Source organism: Mastomys coucha, unplaced genomic scaffold (genome assembly GCF_008632895.1).
Source record: "Mastomys coucha isolate ucsf_1 unplaced genomic scaffold, UCSF_Mcou_1 pScaffold20, whole genome shotgun sequence".
In the NCBI taxonomy this organism is placed as follows: Eukaryota; Metazoa; Chordata; class Mammalia; order Rodentia; family Muridae; genus Mastomys; species Mastomys coucha.
In genome coordinates, this window is record NW_022196903.1 from 108,786,185 (window position 1) to 108,802,393 (window position 16,209).

Here is a 16,209-nt window from a genome sequence, read left to right on the forward strand (position 1 = left end):
TGTGTGTGTGTGTGTGTGTGTGTGTGTGTGTGTGCGGCAGATATGAGGACAGGATCAGCCCAGTTTGCTTGGGAGGTCGAGGTAGCTATCTGTCTTGTTGATGTCTGTTCTGTTGGATACCGTTGCTGGGTGTTTGGGTGGGATGGGTTAAGTCCAAAGAGTGAGAAGGCCGTGTGTTGGGAAAACCTACTGGCAGGCACAGACTTTCCTCATCATAGCCAAGAGTTCTACGGCAACTGCTGCACATCAGCCATGAGTCTGAGATTTCTGCTGGGTCTGTTTTCTTGCAGTTTCACTTTCCTCAGACTCCGAGTCCTGGAGTTACGATGACAGGCCAGCTGTTGTTCACTGAGCTCATGCTGTCCGACATGGTGCTGTTTGTTCCTGTGACACTTCCTCACGGCAGCCCTTTGCTATTCTGTATGCCACTCTTGTTCCTTACTGCAACGTGGAGAGGAGAGGCCATGTCCCCTCACTGGTTTCCAGTCACTCTCAGGCTTTGGATTCTATCGCAAAGGCTCTTGGGCACTTTTTCTTGTCACTGGCTCCCCCAGTGATTCCCTCGGGCTGCTGCGCAAAGGAAACAGCACAGAGACGGGGACAGGACATGTTGAGCAGGTCTCAGGAAATGCACAGAGGCAAGAATGTGGAGAGTACTGGTCCCAAGGTACTCAGGCTGGGACCAGATCTAAGATGTAAGGTACTCAGGCTGGGACCAGATCTAAGATGTAAGGGAGTCAGGCTGGGACCAGATCTAAGATGTAAGGGAATCAGGTTGGGACATGGTCCAATATGTAAGGGAGTCAGGTGGGACCTGGTTCAAGATGTAAGGGAGTCAGGTGGGACCTGGTCCAAGATGTAAGGGAGTCAGGTGGGACCTGGTTCAAGATGTAAGGGAGTCAGTGGGACCTGGTCCAAGATGTTTGGGATGAAAAGTCTTCAGAGTCCTGACTTACCAATGACTGAAGAGAACCAACATGGAGGAGAAACTTGCTGGTGAAGCTGGGCCTGACAGCACAACTCACCAACAGAATAGATGCTGCACTTGTGCATAAAGGAACGAGGCGGCATCTGGGCGCTGCCTCAGATTTTTGATGTATTCATCTGGTGAAGGCACAGACTAAGAGTACTCATCTGAAATGCTTGGCCACAGAAGCAGTCTGGGTTTCAGGCACATACAGGATGAGATCTGTAGTGAGAATTCTGGAATTTTGGTTTCTTTAAGAACACAGAAATACTCTAGTATTCTCATTTTAATCCCAGATATGAGGATAGGGGGCTAGCAGTCTATGATTTGCCTTGTGCTCTAGCAGAAGTTGTGTGTTGTGAAGTTGCAGTTGTGTGGCATTTAGAATTCTGGGAACTTTTCAAAGAGTATATAAATGCTAGAGCCCCAAGAGATGGAGTTGGTGGCTGGTAGTCGTTATGGGGTGGGCGGGGAGGGGGATTGTAGTTTGTTAGTAGTCCTGCTCAAGAAGAAATAAAAGGAAAGAAATTAGATTCAAGGATCTTTCCCCCTCTATCCTTCTTTCTCTCCTATCTTGTGGTAGTAGAGGGTGAAACCAGGGATTGGAGGATAAAGGATAGGAAAAAGAACCCGCACAGTAGCCTGTTCTTAATACTCTTCATCTTTTTAATGGTTTTATGCACAAGGGTATCTTCATACTGTGGAAGTTTCTGCTTCTAGCATATCAGCACTCAGTAAACTTGGATTGGGGCAGAGGGGAAGTTGGATGATAGAGCTTCGGCCTAGCATGCCTAAGGCCCTGAACATGATCCCCAACAAGGAAGAATTCAGATCTTGGAGCCTCAGAAATTAGTGATACTCTTCAGGATTGGAAGAGGAGACAGACAGAAGCACCGTGGCAACACGGGGGAGCTGTAGATATCAGGGGCCTGGGTTAGTAACCATTTATCTTTGGGTTCTCCTCCAGCTCTGGGGTCACTCCTTAATAAATCACCAAACCCCATTTCCATTTGGGCCATATGAACGAGTGCTTCCTGGGTCTTTTCAGAAGTGTTTGTAGCTGGGCAGTGGTGGCGCACGCCTTTAATCCCAGCACTTTGGAGGCAGAGACAGGCGGATCTCTGAGTTCCAGGACAGCCTGGTCTACAGAGTGAGTTCTAGCCAGGGCTACACAGAGAAACCCTCTCTCGGGGGGGGGGGGGGGGTATTTGTGAGGCTCAGAAAGCCTCCAAAAGTTACGGCTTTTGAGGTCTTAAGGGACCCTGTTGCAGCTTGTTCCATTTGTCTGTAAACTTTTTTAAATAACCCAAAGAAAGTCAATGCAGTCTTTAAAAATCTTATGCTGGGACTGGAGCGATGGCTCAGAGGTTGGGGCACTGGCTGTGCTGCACTTCCAGAGAACCTGGGTTTGATTCCCAGCATCCATAGGATGGATAACAACCATCTGTAACTCCACTTTCAGGGACTGTTACATACTTCTCTAGCCTCTGTTGGACACCAAGCACACATATGGTGCACAGAAATGCATGCAGCCAAAACACACACACACACAATTAGAAAAAAAAAAAAGTGAATAAAAACTTTAATGCTCTAAGGTAGACTGCTTAAGCTGGTGTTACTAAAATGCTTTCCCAGGATGGAGACCCATGTCCCAGTGAGGAAATGAGGCACAGTTCTGCCAGTTTACTCTGGGGAGACAGTCAGTTTATTGAGCCTCTTTGTAGGTAAGGGGCTCACCCTGTAGACCCATAAATGACTCCTCTCCATCCCTCCCCCCCCCCAGCCTAGCTCTCCCCTAGGCCACATATAATTAAGGCAGAGTTGCATAAAACAGCTGTAGGGAGTGCTAGGTACTCAGGTGAGGGTCTCATGACCCTCCCTATCCCTCCTCGGTGGGTATAAACAGTCAACAAGCTTGGCTGGATGATCCTGTTCAAGGAGGCACAGCTGAACTCCCCGGGGAGTTGCTAGGCTCAGAGGACAGTCACTCCCAACACCCGGAATCATGGGATAGTCTTCAGGGGCACCAGCAGCCCTGAAGTTCTTTTCTTCTAGATAGATTGCTGTGTGCTCGTCCCTCTAGGGGGAAGGCCTCTTTTGTTTCTTCCATCCTGAAGGTTACCCACAGATGGCTGATGGAGTGAATGGGCTCAAGTTGCTGGAGATAAATTTCAAGATAGCTGTGTTGGTCCCAGCTCATGTTTGTGTGGGGGATGGCCTTGCTTTGTTTCTTGTTGACTTCCTCTGTTCTCACTCCCCAGGTCACAGCCACTCTGCCTACCTCACAGGTCTCCACCATCCTCCTCGTCCTAAGGGGGAAATGTGAGTTGAAGCAGTCAGGGAGGCTGTCTGTAGTGTTAAGAGGCAGCGTGGGAAACTGAGAGAGCTCTCAGGTCACAGCCAGCTCTGCCTCTTCCTACCTGCGTGACCTCAGCTGGTTTCTTAATCTGCCTGAGCTCTGTCTTATCACACTTTGGGATGTTGATAAAACATCTTTGTAGAGCACTTCTGAGAGGGACTGGGTGAGCTGTGCTCCCATGAGTCACGATTTAGTCAAAGCCTGTGGTGCCCCAGAATGTGGGGTAAGGATGCAGTTGGGTTCCACACACAGATTCAGTGGGTAGAGAAGACCTTCATTTCCCCTTGGATGCTTTGAGTTTTGTTTTGTATCTTGAAATAGAGTTTTACTACATTGCCCAGGCTGCTCTCACAGTTGAGCAACCCTCCTAAGTAGCTGGACTGCATGTGTGTACCTCTGCACCCAGCGATGCCTTCATTTAGAATGTTAAAAACCAGTTCAGAGAGTAATCGACCTAAAGTTTCACAACCTGGAGTGACAGATTGGGCAGAAAGTAATGGTCCTGGTCCACCTTATTCACATTGTTGAACCCCAAATCATAGAGAGCTTGTTTGGATGCATGTGGGTGTTCCCTTCATGGGAACTAAGTGGAGCCGAAACACAGTACATAGGAAATGAACGGGCAAATGGCAGTGTGACCACAGAAACCAGACGAGAAGCAGCAGCTGGGTGACGAGGTCCTGCAGAGTCCTGGGGAGTCTGGAACTGGCTCCAGAATCACTGGCTCCAAAAAGGAAATCATGCTCATTTCTCAAGGGAAACAGGCTTTTTAAAATTTTCCTCTGTTGGAGAGCAAGAGGACAGCCAGTGTCACAGGGCTAGCACATGGCAGCAGAAATGACAAAGCCGTAGGTAACTGTTAGATTTCAGCCTTCAGGGCGTGGCCATACCATTCATGGTCATTTATAAATGTCAGGCCTGGGGCTCACCACAGTGCTCACTTTTATTTTCCATGAAATCCAGTGAGCATCTCCAGGTGGCTCCAGATGAATGACAGGTACTCAGGATCCTGGGCTTCATCTTCAGCACAGGCCCTCAGGGTCACTAGCTGAGAGCTGAGCTCTGGACCCAGGAGGGTTGTGAGTCAACTCGCACATGGCACAGCTCAGAGCCAGGCCCAGCTGCTCAGGACTGAGAACCTGGAGGAAGCTAGAGAGACGTGGGCAGCTGGCCAGTCCCTGCCCCCAAGGGGACCCTGCAGAGGGCTGCAGTCCCCAGGCCCAGGCTCCTTCAGTGAGGCGCTCTTTTTGATCTCCACAGCATGCCCCTTCACGTGCCAGATCCCCATGAGGAAGGCAGGCTGGTAACCGGATGGACTGTGTGGTTATATAGATCTTTCGTAGCCTCTTGGTGGAATCTTTCACGTATTTACTTACTCATTTTAGTTTTTATTTATCAGTGTGTGTGTGATTCAGGTTCACATGAGCACATGCCATGGTGTGGGCACAGTGAACTCAGGCATGCGTGGACACATGTGCTATGTATGCATACATGTGCTATGTATGTATGGGCATTCATACCAAACATTTTTACTTGCTGAGACTTCTTGCCAACCCTTGCGTGTAAGTGTGTTGTGTGTGATGCATGCAAATAACTGCAGGTAAGCATTCATCAGGAGACCAGAGGAAGAGCGCAGGTGAATTTCCCTGTCACTCTCTATCTTATTGCCTAGAGACAGGGTTCCTCAGTGAGCCAGAACAGGAGCACACTGTTTTGGGTGGACTGGCCAGCAAGCTCTCATAATCTACCTACCACCCCCAGTACTGGGGTTTCAGGCATGTGTAACTGTGTCCCACTTTCTACGTAGTGCTGGCGGTAAAAACTGTCCTCATGCTCAGACAACATCTGCTCTCACCACCGACCAGGCTCTGAATTCCTAAAGTTGATAGCCAAAAGGCTGGGAAATGGTCCTTGACTTCCCTGAAAACTGCATCTGCAGTGCAGCGGCACCTGCCACAGCACCAGCAGGCGGAGCCCACCCTCACGCTGAATGAGTCACAAACGCTGTACATTGTATGGGCTTAACGTTCTGTCTACCACTTCCCACACACGGAGAAAGATGGCCCACTTGTAGCTAGGAATATGGCCTGGGCAGGGTGAACACTGGGCTCAGTATTGGTCCCCAACACCAAGGGAAAATAAAAAAGAATGGCATGTACATAACTCTGGAAGTTGCTTGTGGGGTGAGCGAGGGTGCCCAGGTTCGGACAGCAGATTTGACTAGTGTCCTTGCTTCTGGGGAGAAAGAGTTGAATGTGAAGCCAGGCTGGGGCCAGAGAGTAGAGTGCCTCATGAAGAGAGCTGGGTGTTAGCTCACTCTGGGTGGTTATGAAGGGCTAACATCTCCTTTCTCTCTTTGCAGTGCTGTATCGGAAAGGCCCTCCATTTTACCATGCAAGGTTTGGAAATTTTTAAATAAATTAATAGAAAGGACACAAGGAAATATCTGGCTTTGGGTTTAATTTTCAGTATCTCAGAGGCAATTAAAAGTCATATTCTTGCTGGGCGGTGGTGGCGCACACCTTTAATCCCAGCACTTGGGAGGCAGAGACAGGCGGATTTCTAAGTTCAAGGCTAGCCTGGTCTACAGAGTGAGTTTCAGGACAGCCAGAGCTACTCAGAGAAACCCTGTCTGGAAAAAAAAGGAGGAGGGAAAAAAAAGTCATATTCTTAGCTGACTGGTGGCGGTGCACTGGTGCACATGTTTAGACCCAGCCATCAGGAGGCAGAGGCAGGTGGATCTCTGAGTTGCAGGACAGCTTGCTCTACAGAATAAGTTCCAGGACAGCCAGGGCTACACAGAAAGATTCTGTCTCAAAAAAACCAACCTTCCCCTACCCCTCCCCCCAAAATGCCATATTCCTGGGGCTGAAGAGATGACTCAGTGGTGAAGAGCACTGGTTGCTCTTCCAGAGGTTCCAGGTTTGGTTCCCGGCATCCACATGGTGGCTCACCATGGGGATCCAGCATCTTATCCTGATACCCACAGAAATCAAGTATGAGCACGGTGCACAAACACATATGCAGGCAAACACCTATATTTGTTTCTTAATAACTTTTAAATTTTATGTGCACTGGTGTTTTGCCTGCATGTATGTCTTATCTGAGGGTGTGTGATCCCCTGGAGCAGCAGTTACAATGAGTTGTGAGCTGCCATGTGGGTGGTGAGAATTGAACCCAGGTCTTCTGGAAGAGCAGCTAATGCTCTTATCCACTGAGCCATCTCTCCAGCCCAAACACCTGTACTTATAAAATGTATCTCTTCAAAAAGTCATGTTCCTGGCCAAGTGTGGTAACATGTATCTTTAACCCCAGCACTCTGAAGAGGAGGCAGGTGGAGCTCAAGTTTCAAGTCAGCCTGGTCTACAGGGCAAGTTTCAGTTTAATCAAGGCTACATAGTGAGACCCTGTCTCAAAACAAACAAACCTGGAGGCTCCAGGCTGGCCTGGGGTGCAGCTTGGTGGTAAACCACTGAGTCCCATGGTCAGCACTGCAGGAAATTTTAGCACACTGGCCTTGTTACACTGTCCACACAATGAGTGATGCTATCATGGATCTGTGTTAACCACCACGTTAGTCTGGGTACAGTCCTCAGAACATCCAGTGAGTATGAGTATCTAAACAGTTGCAAAAATATGCATTGGGAAAGGAAGGTCTGTCCTTCCGTCCCTTCCTGTCAGTAGGTCTCCAGTCAGCCTGAAGGATGCTGGCTTCCCGTTCTGTGGCTCATTCTTTGATGATCTAGGCTTTAGCAGCAGGCAATGTGAAGTTCTTCTGTCTCAGTGCTTGGAAGACAGGCTGTTCTCCGAACAAGTTCATGGTGTGGCTTTTCCAAAATGTCTGTCTTGTCTTCCAGCTACTCTGTCATCATTGAGCTCGTGGATGACAACTTTGAGGGCTCCCTTCGCAGGCCTTTCAGCTGGAAGTCGCTGGCCGCCTTGAGCAGAGTCTCGGGGAATGTTTCTAAGGTAACAAGCCAAGCCCCACTGCCACTTACATGGCTCCTTTGTTTTTCTCTTAAAGTCAGTAGAATTTTTTTTTTTTTTTAAATGGAACTGGAAGGGCTGGAGAAGGTAGCACTGTGGTTAAGAACTCTTGGCTCTTCCAGAGGACCTGAGTTCAGTCTAGCACCCACATCAGACAGCTCAACCACCAGTACCTCCAGCTCCAGAGGACCTGACGCCCTCTTCTGGTCTCTGTGAGCACTGCACTCACATGGTACACACACACACATAAACAAAAGCAGGTTGTTTGAAGACATTCTGGGGCTCCCACTGCTCTTCCTTCCAGAGGATCAGAGCACCCACACCAGCCATCTGAACTCCAGCTCCAGGAGAGCCAACGCCCTCTTCTGGCTTCCACGGGCGTCTGCACTCACATGCACTTCCCCACACAGACACACCGATATACACATAATTAAAAATAAGATAATAGAAAACCTTAAGTTATTTGTACTGCTGGGTATACACCTGTAACCCCAGCACTTGGGACGTGAAGAGGAGGATCACGAGTCTGAGGCAGCCTGGTCCCCCCTTCTCTGGTGGCATATGTAGTGCAGGGTGTATTTTCCATCTTGGATGTGTAAGCAGCTTGTCTACTCTGTCATATCCCCACATCCTCTCCACCATTGTAAAAGCCAGGGAAGCAGGAGGTGTGCCCTGTGAGTGCACACTGCAGTGTACACAGGGACGGGTAGAAGTGCCTGCTCCCCTCCTCACACACTGACACATGCGATGACTATTTGGGGAATATGGAAATTGTGTCCTCTTTTTTCGGCAGGAGCTGATGCTGTGTTACTTGATTAAGCCCTCTACCATGACTGCCGAAGACATGGAGACCCCAGAATGCATGAAGAGGATTCAAGTTCAGGTGTGTGAGCGCAGAGACAGATCCACATCATCCCAAGAGTCTGCACCCACTGCATCCTCTGCAAGGAATGTTCTTTCCTCAGTGACAGAAGCCGCTTCTGGCCCTGTCACTCTCTCTCACCTTCCTCCCGCTGAACCTGTCAGGCTCCACCTTGCACAGCCTCAGCCAGTCTATCTGTTGCTTCCCAGTCTCCAGCCGTGGGCGGGCCAGCTCAACAGCCAGGGCAGGGTCTCCCACAGGTCTCACTCCCAGAGACTAGCTGTCTCTCCCTCCTCGGAGTTCTTACGTGACTTCCTTCAGTGCTGAGGATGTTACACAGGGCCTCCCTCACAGTAAGCGCCTGTTCTGCCTCGAGTACATGAGCCTCACATGACCACACGTGTCACTCCCATGCTCCTGCATTAAACTAGACACCCTCCAGTAGTCCTCGCTTCTTTCCTCTGCTGGGGCTGCCTAGTAGTTCTCAGTAGAGTCACCACTGTGTGTTAATGTCTCTTTGCCCCTCCCCACTGCCCCCTGCCCTCGGGACTTCAACAGCATATTAGCTTCCCATACAGCCTGTGCGCCCTTGTCTTCCTCTCTGTGTGTCCCCGCCCTGGCCCCAGTCAGATGTCCTGTCAGCCTCCAGGGCCCCAGTGATACCTCCCTCCATTTGTTCTGATCTTCTCTGGGTTTGTGGTCTGTAAAACGTCAGTGTCTGCTTGTTACTTCCCGTGGCTGACTGACGGGTACCATGTATTCCAGAGCAGGTCCTCCCGTAGGTTGAGCACTGGGCTTGACTGCTGCTGTGTGCTGGGAGGCTAATTCAGTGGTGACAAAGGACAGGGTTCCCATGTGAGGGTTATGGTTACACCTCACGCTTTCTCCACATCGTCCACTTTCAAGACTGGGAAGGGAGTCCCTGCAAACCAGCAATCTGTGACAGGCAGCGGTGACATTACGTACTTGGGACTACCATTTCCATTTCTGAAGTCCAGCACTCTTTTACTCGGTTGCAGGAGGTGATTCTCAGCCGATGGGTTTCTTCCCGAGAGAGAAGTGACCAAGATGAGCTTTGACCTTCCAATCCCAGAGTCTACAATTCACCAACGCTCTGACCATGTGGCATCGGCCTGCCACCAAAGGAGCATCGGCACGTTTGGGGATCTCACGATCCCATGATCTGTTGCTTTAATAGCAAAATCTATTCCTGTAGTTCAGCTTACCCAAGGACTTGTAAAGCACTAGAAGGTTTAAAAGCAGTTTGACTGTTGTGAAGAATACAGGGATCTCTTACCTGAGTATACATAATAGGGAGAAAACATTTGTAAACCTTAGTAATGGACGGTATGTGCATTTCCTTTATGTGAAAGGCTTCTAGTAGCTTGAATAATCGGCGTCTTTGTGTGCATTTTTCAGAACAGAGGATACAGGGTTCAGCTAGGTAGCTCCAGCTACCTCCTCCTGATCAGCTCCCCCTCCCCATAGAAAGCTGAGTAAGCCAGGCAGTGATGGCTCATGCCTTTAATCCCAGCACTTGGGAGGCAGAGGCAGGTAGATTTCTGAGTTCAAGGTCAGCCTGGTCTACAGAGTGAGTTCCAGGACAGCCAGGGCTAAACAGAGAAATCCTGTCTTGAAAAAAAAAAAAGAAAGAAAGAAAGAAAAGAAGAGAAAGGAAACTGAGTAAGTTTCCATACCATGTTTCACCAGCATTAGCTCTTCCTGAAGTGTACCCAAGTGTCACACATGCTGGGTCAGCACTCTGCCACTGAGACCTTCCTGGCCCTTCCCTTGGCATATGCTGATAAAAATATAATCAGAAAGTCCAAGTTCACGTTCCACATCAGTGTCAGGACATGGGTACTCTTGGGAATGGTGCTCTCTTTAAGCCTCAGTTTGTTCATCTATAAAATGGAAATGGGCCGAGAAGATGGCTCAGAGGGTAAGAGCCCTGCTACACAAGCATGAAGACCTGCGCTTGAATCTCAGCACCCAGGTACACAGCCAGGCATGGCTGCACATGCTTTGTAACCCAGCACTTGGACAAAGATAGGCAGATCTGGAGCACTCCTTAGCCGACCAGCTGAGCCAAAATGTTGAGCTTCCAGTTCAGTGAGAGACCCCGTCTCTATCTCAGTCAGCTCAGTTTCCAGTGAAGTCTTAGCTGTTGTGTGGTACCTGGATGGGCAGTTTTGTTTTTCTTTAAAGTTCCTGAATTTATAAATACAAGTATTGGTATGGAGGGAAGTCTACTCCCTCCACCCCACCTAGCTAGTTACCTGCACGGACTGGGGTTTCTTGCTGGGACCCCTTGTTCTGCAGGGTGATGAGAGTTCTGGCCAGGTGTGCAAGGGATTTGGCGGGTGATAAATAGAGTTGACACAAAGAAGTGTGCTATATGAATGTATTTCTTAAAAATGGCATGAGGCTTTTACAATCATTGCAAAAGAGAGATGAAATATCTGGCAGCTCAGCAGTTGAGGTACATCTGAGGCCATCTAAAATACACTGGGTCTAAAAACAGCAGCCATCTCCTCTGGACTGGTGCAGCACACACACCCCACCCCACACCCCCACCCCGGGTCTCATGGGCCCAACCAGAGTGGGGGGTGTGGGGGGGCTGCGGGTGTGACAGCCAGGAAGACAGGCTCTAATCTCAAATGCTGAATCTAGAATTGCTACTCTCTCTCTCTCTCTCTCTCTCTCTCTCTCTCTCTCTCTCTCTCACACACACACACACACACACACACACACACACACATACACACACACACACAAACACACTCTGTTCAAGGTCCCGCCCATCCTAGGTAAAAACGCCCACTATGCTAATCTTCTGGGCAAGTAGAGACAGGTCTCATGCTAATTCTTAGGAGTGGTTCAGCTGCAGTACTTGACTGAGAGTGAGGATTCTACTTGACCCTGCCCTGGGATAAGTCTCCGATTCAGTAAGCTTCAATGCCCTATTCCCTTCATTATTTCCCTAACAATGCCAAGTGCACTTAGTCTGGATGGGTAACATTCTTTACGAAATTCCAGGCCAAGGTTTGGCTAAGATGTTGGAACATTGGTAAAGGTCAGAGAGCAATGTCCAATTTTGTCTAGCTATTAGTAAATCATATCTTGGTGAGCACCTAGCACTTGGTGGGTTTGCAGGGACATATCTGGACTACCTCTGAGTTAGGGGATGCCATGGGGACAATGCAGAGGCAGGAGACTGGCTTCCTTGAAGCTTTCGCCTCAAATACTGCTGTCACGCAAAGTCTGCGTGGCAGTTACCCACTCGTGGGACAGTTATATCACGGAACTTGTAATTTTGTATGCAGATCAATAAATAAGTAAATAAATATAGGGTAGGGTCCAATGCAGTTTGTGTCAAAAGACTTTCAAGAGCTCCTGGGAAAGCAGAAGCCAACTCCAGACTTAGAGCCTGTCATCATAGGCTCTAATATAAGTTGATTTTCAACAGAATCTAGAACCACCTAGAAGACAAACCTCTGGTGAGAAAACCCATCCTCCGTAGTGAGCCACACATCCCCATGGGCCGAGGCCCTGGTCTGAATACAAAGGAGAATTCCTGGCTACAGGTCCAGTGGGTTCACCTTGCACTCTGTCCTCTCCCTGTGACTACCCCATCACAGTGGACTGTATCCCTTAAACCAAGAGCCAAAATACAGCCTTCCTTTGTTGGAGCAAATAACAGGAACTTGTCTTAAGTACTGCCATTTTGACTTCCGACTCCATTTTACCTAAGCTGACCAACTCTTTCTCTAAGCAATAGTTCCCCCAAAACATAATGCCTGTTCCTAACAATAGAAAGAACGAATAAATTTGACTGGTTGAGCAGTGTTCAATGTCAGTTGACAAGGATAACAAAGTTGACTTGGGAAAACTAATCCCTGAGTTCTGATTGGTACACATTATAACTGTAACTTGGCCCGGATGCTTTCCGGTTTTATGCTTATAAACCCTGCTTCAGCCCCTACTTGGGGATGCCAGAAGAAACAAGTCTCTCAGATCCTTGTCTGATGGCCCTGATCGATCAGCAACTCTGCTTATGTGGTGGGAATAATAAGAGTAATAAATAATTAAAAGTGGGCTATTTCAAGAGCCCTCTGTTTGTGTTGAAAGACCCCCAGAACTGGGGAGATCCTTACTCAAGTCTCGGGATGATGCGACCACCTAATATCTCACGAGAGACCAATCTTGCTGCAATCACATGAGGTTTATTTGGGATAGGCCGGTACGGGGGTCGATCTCGTGACCATGCTGGCCAGAGGAGTTCGACCCCGAACATAAGAAGTGAGGGGTATTTAAAGGGAAGAACCACAAACTGGGGGCGGGGAGAGGGTTACCAAGGAAACATAACATAAAAACAGTGGAAAATTTCAGAGGGACCCAACCCAAGGTATTCAGTTAGGGTAGGGAACATATTCCTTCTAGGAATGTAATCTTCATCTACCGGTCGATGGGGTGGAGAGCCTCATAAACCAGTAGACCTTCATTCCTAGTTCTGCCCTCATTGTAGATCAGTCAGGAGGGGCAGGTTTCAGGAACCAGAGCCCTGAGGCTCTGAGTTAGGCAAGTTCCTGGAACTGGCTACTCCACCTTTTTGGCTTGTTACAGAGGTTTTCCATGCCCCCTTTTAGATAAAGGTTATACATTATACATACATTTCTATTAAATGCCCTCATTTTAAATTCTAAGATTCTCCAGCCTTTCAGGAGCTGGGAATTGAGCCAAGTCCTCTGCAAGAGGAACAGATACTCTTAATGCTGAGCCATCTCTCCAGCCTCTGTTACCTTTGTTTCTTTTTTGTTTAGTTTAGTATTCTTGACACTCGGAAGGTTACTGAACAGGTTTTCTACCACTTAGCTGCATCCCCAGCCTTCCCATGCATGAGTCTTCAGGTGCAGACATAAGACATGTATATACTTTCAGAACCTCTCTCCCCTCTCCTTCCTTCCTTCCCTCCCTCTCTCTCTCTCCCTCCCTCCCTCAACCTCTCCTTCTCTCTCTCTCCCTCCCTCCCTTCCTCCTTCCCCACCCCTCTCTTTCTCCCTCTCTCCTACCCTTAACTCCCCCCTCTCTGGTCCCTCCATCTTTTCATTCACATCAAAAAGTAAGTGAGCTCAGTTCAAATTAATTGATACAAAGTGTTTTCTTTGAACAATGAATAATGTTCTTCCACTCTGATTATAACAGATTCTCAGCTTAAAAACACAACTGTTGGAGAAATTTAGTTGTAATGAAGTTTTTTATTGAAACCCAGGGAAATTCTATTTATTTTTCCTTAAATTGGGGGTGTGATACAGGGGACTGGACATAGGTCTCTTACATGATAGGCAGATGGTCTTCCCACTGTGCTACATACTCTGTGAATTTATTTGTTTTATACATTTTTATTTACTTTTGTCAATTTTATAATTTTTATATAATAAGCTTAATGGAAAACCATACTTTAAAAAAAAAAAAAACTAGTCCCAATTAAGTACAGTTATAAATCTCCAGTGCCATTTAAAGGCAACAAACCCAAATGTCCTGTCTCAAGGACCCTCAGATGCAGCATTTGGTACAGTCTGCTCAAGAGGGGCTTGTCCTGGGTCGGGATGCTCAGTCACGTAGAAGCCCCTCTCCTGGATGGCCCTGTACAGTGTGATGTACTTGGAGGCCAGGCGCGTCCTCGGGACCACGTACTTTTCTGTGAAGGCGCTCTTGTCCAGCTGCTCTTTGCCTTCCATGGCGAGGATACAGTTAATGAAAGCGAGGGCAAAGCTCAGGCAGTTGTGGTGATTCTCTTCATACCTCGAAGAAGCAAGGGAGACCCAGTGAGGTAAGACAGTCATCACTGTTTCCAGGCTGGCCTTGAACTCCTGACCTCAAATAGTCCTCTTACCTCAGCAGTGGCAGGACACCCGAGGCCACCACGCTGGCCCCTGAGAATGCTAACATTACCAGCTGATCAGCAGTAAAGGCAACCACCACCAACACAGACAATCTCTGGGATTCACACAGCAGAAGGAAAGAACCAATTCTTTCAAGTTGTTCTCTGACCTCCACATATGTGCTATGGTGCACACACATGCACACACACATACAAATAGAAGCAAACAAAATAAATGAATACAATGTTATTTTTTAAAAAATTTTTAATAGAGACCAGACCTGGAGCTCATATCTTTAATCCCAGAACCAAGGAGGCAGAGGTAGTCAGATCTCTGTGAGTTCAAGGCCAGCCTGAACTGTAAAGTAAGATACTCTAGAGGTTGAGTCAGGAGCCTGACCATCTTGAAGCTAGCCTAGGCTACACAGACCTTGTCTTGGAGGAAAAAGAGAATAGTGCCTAGAGAGATAGCTGAGCACTGAAAAACCCTACCTAACTGTATTAGTCAGGGTTTCTATTTCTGCACAAACATCATGACCAAGAAGCAAGTTGGGGAGGAAAGGGTTTATTTAGCTTACTTCCACATTGCTGTTGATCACCAGAGGAAGTCAGGACTGGAACTCAAGCAGGTCAGGAAGCAGGAGCTGATGCAGAGGCCATGGAGAGATGTTCCTTACTGGCTTGCTTCCCCTGGCTTGCTCAGACTGCTCTCTTATAGAACCCAAGACTTCCAGCCCAGGGATGGCACCACCCACAAGGGGCCCTATCCCCTTGATCACTAATTGAGAAAATGCCCCACAGCTGGGTCTCATGGAGGCACTTCCCCAACTGAAGCTCCTTTCTGTGATAACTCCAGCCTATGTCAAGTTGACACACAAAACCAGCCAGTACACTGACCTTCCGAAGGACCTAGGTTCAGTTCCTAGGACCCACACAGCGGTTTACAACTATATGTAACTCCAGACTCATCATCCTCATCTGGCCTCTTCAGGCACATAAACTCAGGCAAAACACTCAGACAAAATAAAATAAAGAAAGAAATTTAAAAATCAGTCTTAAAAGTCTCTCATCACAGTAGTGAAAAAGCCAAGCAAAGCACAAAGCTCTCAAGATACTGGGACTCCGAGAGCAACAAGAGTCATCACGCCATCTGTGTTTGCTGCCTCTCCGCCCAACACCCCACCCTATGCCCATCCCAAGAGACCCGCTTCCTCCAGCCAGGCCGTGCCTGCTCCCAATCTCACTCCCAAAACAGCAACAGCGTCTGGGCAACCGAATATCCAAACACATGAATCCATGAGGGACGTTTTCTAACAGCCATATTTAGCTATTCTCACAGACTGACAGTCTAGGCATGGACTGTACTTGAAACAGCGGTGACTGTGGAGTGAAGAGAATGCGTGGTAGTGGCTTGCGGTCTTTCTAGACACCTACCTATGAGGCAGCCAGGCCGGTGAAGCGGAGAAGTCTTCCAGGTACTTGTCCCACTGGTCCAGCAGTCCAAACATGCTAGGCTGTACTAGTGGAATGCTGAGACTCCGCTCCCAGCCTGCCTCGTCTCGCTGTATGCCGTGTGCACTGTAATTATACACGACTCCTGAAAACCCAGGGCAGAGTCAGTCACGCTGTGAAAGGTGCTCAGAAAATGACAGGAGCCGAATCCTGTAAGTCCGGATCATACTTGTCTGCTACTGTCAGAGATGCTGTCTATCCAAAGCAGTGCTTCTCAACCTTCCTAATGCTGTCCCCCTTCCTCATGTTGCTGTTCCTCATGTTGCGGTGACCCCCCCCAACCATTAAATTATCCCCTTGCTATGTCAGAAGTGTGATTTTTGCTACTGTCATGAATCATAATGTAAATACCCGATATGCAGCATATCTGATATGCGACCTCCGAAGTTGTGGATGGGTGGGATCTGGCTAGAAGAAGTGGGTCTCTTGGGATGGGCCTTGGGGTTTGGAGCCTGCCTTCCTTCCTGTCCCACCTGTGCCCTTTGCTCCTTGCAGGTGTGAGCAGCAGCCTCACACCTGCTGCCACCAGCCTTCCCACAGGATGCTAGGCGGGACAGGTCCCTCAGAGCCCAGAGTTGGTCTTGGCCCCAGATTAAGAATCATGGATCTAGTGAGATTTAGAAGGGTGTGGTGGTGGT

The 16,209-nt window shown here is 48.4% G+C and overlaps 2 protein-coding genes across 7 annotated transcripts in view; one reads left to right on the forward strand and one right to left on the reverse strand.

Moving 5' to 3' along the window:
* Tsen2 (tRNA splicing endonuclease subunit 2) overlaps positions 1 to 9,521 on the forward strand; it is a 38,694-nt gene extending 29,173 nt beyond the window's left edge. For 5 of the 6 annotated variants that reach the window (XM_031383002.1, XM_031383004.1, XM_031383005.1 and 2 more), the window contains 4 exons: positions 5,689 to 5,725; positions 7,184 to 7,295; positions 8,107 to 8,196; positions 9,195 to 9,521. In XM_031383002.1, coding sequence (XP_031238862.1) covers positions 5,689 to 5,725; positions 7,184 to 7,295; positions 8,107 to 8,196; positions 9,195 to 9,254 — 299 coding nt within the window. In that variant the 3' untranslated portion in view covers positions 9,255 to 9,521. Of the gene's footprint in view, positions 1 to 290; positions 1,362 to 5,688; positions 5,726 to 7,183; positions 7,296 to 8,106; positions 8,197 to 9,194 lie in introns of those variants that run through there. The other variant, XM_031383006.1, reaches the window with a different exon arrangement.
* A 3,897-nt stretch (positions 9,522 to 13,418) lies between these two features.
* The window catches only part of Mkrn2os (MKRN2 opposite strand), an 11,474-nt gene continuing 8,683 nt past the window's right edge, over positions 13,419 to 16,209 (reverse strand). Inside the window, exons 3-4 of the mRNA XM_031380944.1 lie at positions 15,494 to 15,656; positions 13,419 to 13,980 (exon numbers count right to left, since the gene is read on the reverse strand). Of these exons, the coding sequence (XP_031236804.1) occupies positions 13,722 to 13,980; positions 15,494 to 15,656 (422 nt within the window). The 3' untranslated portion in view covers positions 13,419 to 13,721. The remainder of the gene's footprint in view (positions 13,981 to 15,493; positions 15,657 to 16,209) is intronic.